Source organism: Buceros rhinoceros, unplaced genomic scaffold, assembly GCF_000710305.1.
Source record: "Buceros rhinoceros silvestris isolate BGI_N320 unplaced genomic scaffold, ASM71030v1 scaffold43825, whole genome shotgun sequence".
NCBI classification, from domain to species: domain Eukaryota; kingdom Metazoa; phylum Chordata; class Aves; order Bucerotiformes; family Bucerotidae; genus Buceros; species Buceros rhinoceros.
Window position 1 is genome coordinate 4,766 of NW_010413052.1, and position 2,158 is coordinate 6,923.

The following is a 2,158-nucleotide window of genomic DNA, read 5'->3' on the forward strand; positions in this document are numbered from 1 at the left end:
GTCAGAGGGTAGGAATAGCTGGAGAAGTGATAGATCCCTTTCCCTTGTAGCGAACACATAGGCACTTGCCCAGCAGTAACTTTTTGGCTGATTTCCATGTAATTGTTTGAAAAATGTGGTCTAGAGTAACCTGGAAAATAAATCTATATTGGTCTTACTCCAAGAAAGACAGCATACATACATATAACATCCTGTCTTCTCTCCCAATGTAGTGGTAGCAAAAAAGAAATGTATATAATTCATAAGTAACATAGGCTGTTTTTCAGACTGTTTTAAGATAATTTGAAGATATCTCCTAACCACATTGAGGCACCGCTTGTTAGTGTGTTCTTTTTCTTGCTAAGATCTCAGTGTAGTTATATGGGCTGTGTTGCCTATTATAAGTTTATTAAGGCAGAAATCCTCTCATCTATCAATGTAGCCATTAATAACTCTAATCAATATAAAGATAATTATGGTTAATCATCCATGTATATCATATAAGTAGCTGCTTCTCAGCATTTACATATACATTGGTATATATATACTATAATATATATACCAATATATACTATAGGTATCTGTGCCTATACCTGCTTAGTAAAAATGGGGTTCTTATAATAGTCCGGCAGAAAACAGCTATTTGAAGTTTGTCAATTAATGACTTGTATGACGCAAAACATCTCTTAAAGATTGAATCTCAGAAGAAGTAAAAATCCCTCGGACTTGTGTCCACTCAAACAAAAATCTAAACTGAAAAAATTAATTGTATTTTATAAATTTGTATTTTAATTTAATTTGAAACACAGAAGAGGAAGGTGAAAGTTCTCTGAAAGTGACTCCACTTGATACTATGCTATTTAAAATACAAATGTTATTTTATTGTATTAGTTTCTTTTGAATTTATAATAAGTCTTGCAGAAATAATCTGCGGCATGTCTAAAAAGTGAATCCAGTTGCCTCGTCTGTGTTTGCACAGAGTGTACTGTTTCTTGTATTAAAAATGTTTCAACCAGCAATGCAAACAAATTCTTTCTCTCTCTCTCTTTTTTTTAATAGCAAATACCAGATGTATCACCAACAGGCCGTTACACAACATTGGTCCCTCTTTTATTTATTTTAGCTGTAGCTGCAGTGAAGGAGATAATAGAGGATATTGTAAGTATTTAATAGCAATTTTTAGTAAATAGCTTTGAGATTTTTCATAGATTGTATTACAAGAATTTTGTTGAATTATTCTGTATTGAAACATTCTTGCTTTCTGGATGCTTTTGGAAGCTTCTGAAGTTACTTTCATCAGAAGATGAAATCTCTAGAATATGGCATTATGGTTTGAAAGTGTGTTTACTATATATACAAGTAACAATAGCATGGTATAACAGTGACTTGTGTTTATTATATAGATTATTTTTCTAGTCAAACACTTCTCATTAATGAAGTACAAGCATATTTCTGAAGTGTGAACTGGAACCAAAGTCTCTACAGAACACAGTCAAGACCAGAATGTTGCCAATTTTCTCAAACAAAGGCTCTGCTAAAAGATTGGAAGCTACTGAGTTCATCGCAGGTGGAATTTATTTTAAAACCAAATAACCTTTAAATATTTACTTGGTTAGAAAAATTTTTTTCTCCTCCTACAGGATGAGAGTCCTTTACACCCACTAATTACACCTGTGAGCTGAATTTAAGTGCAGTCTGTGAATGAGGTACTAGAATAACATTTTATAGAAAAATTGTGAGAACTTCTGATGTTAGTGCAGTTCATGAAGAAGGTAGAATTGGAAAAAAAATCTTCCCAGGATCCTTTTTTGTTTTTACATCTGTATTTGAGGTGCCTTTAAAAACATAGACAAGCCCTGTTAAGGGTCGAGGGACTGATTTACCTCGATATACCTTAACGGAATCCCTCTGTCCTGATAGGAAGGTATTTAATAGGGAAAGGAAGAAATTCACACCTCGGTCTACTCGGATAGCTGAAACAAATTTTAATATATATATGATAAAGCCACCCAACTATATTCTATATGTATATGATTACAAACCAAAAGGGAAGGGGGGGTGGAAATGAAAAAGAAAAGGGGAAAAAAAAAAAGAACCCCAAAGTACTGAGTAGCAAAGTTTGTAAACAATCTGTACTTCTCAAGGTCGAAGCTTCTAGCCGGCTTTCTGGGCAGGCGGC

General features: G+C 33.6%; 1 protein-coding gene across 1 annotated transcript in view; it reads left to right on the top strand.

Annotated features, from left to right (window-relative positions):
• Positions 1-1,137, top strand: part of LOC104493831 (probable phospholipid-transporting ATPase IA) — a gene marked incomplete at both ends in the record, with an annotated part of 4,454 nt that extends 3,317 nt beyond the window's left edge. The window contains one exon of the mRNA XM_010136576.1: positions 1,039-1,137. Within this exon, the coding sequence (XP_010134878.1) occupies positions 1,039-1,137 (99 nt within the window). The remainder of the gene's footprint in view (positions 1-1,038) is intronic.
• Between the last annotated feature and the right edge of the window lie 1,021 nt (positions 1,138-2,158).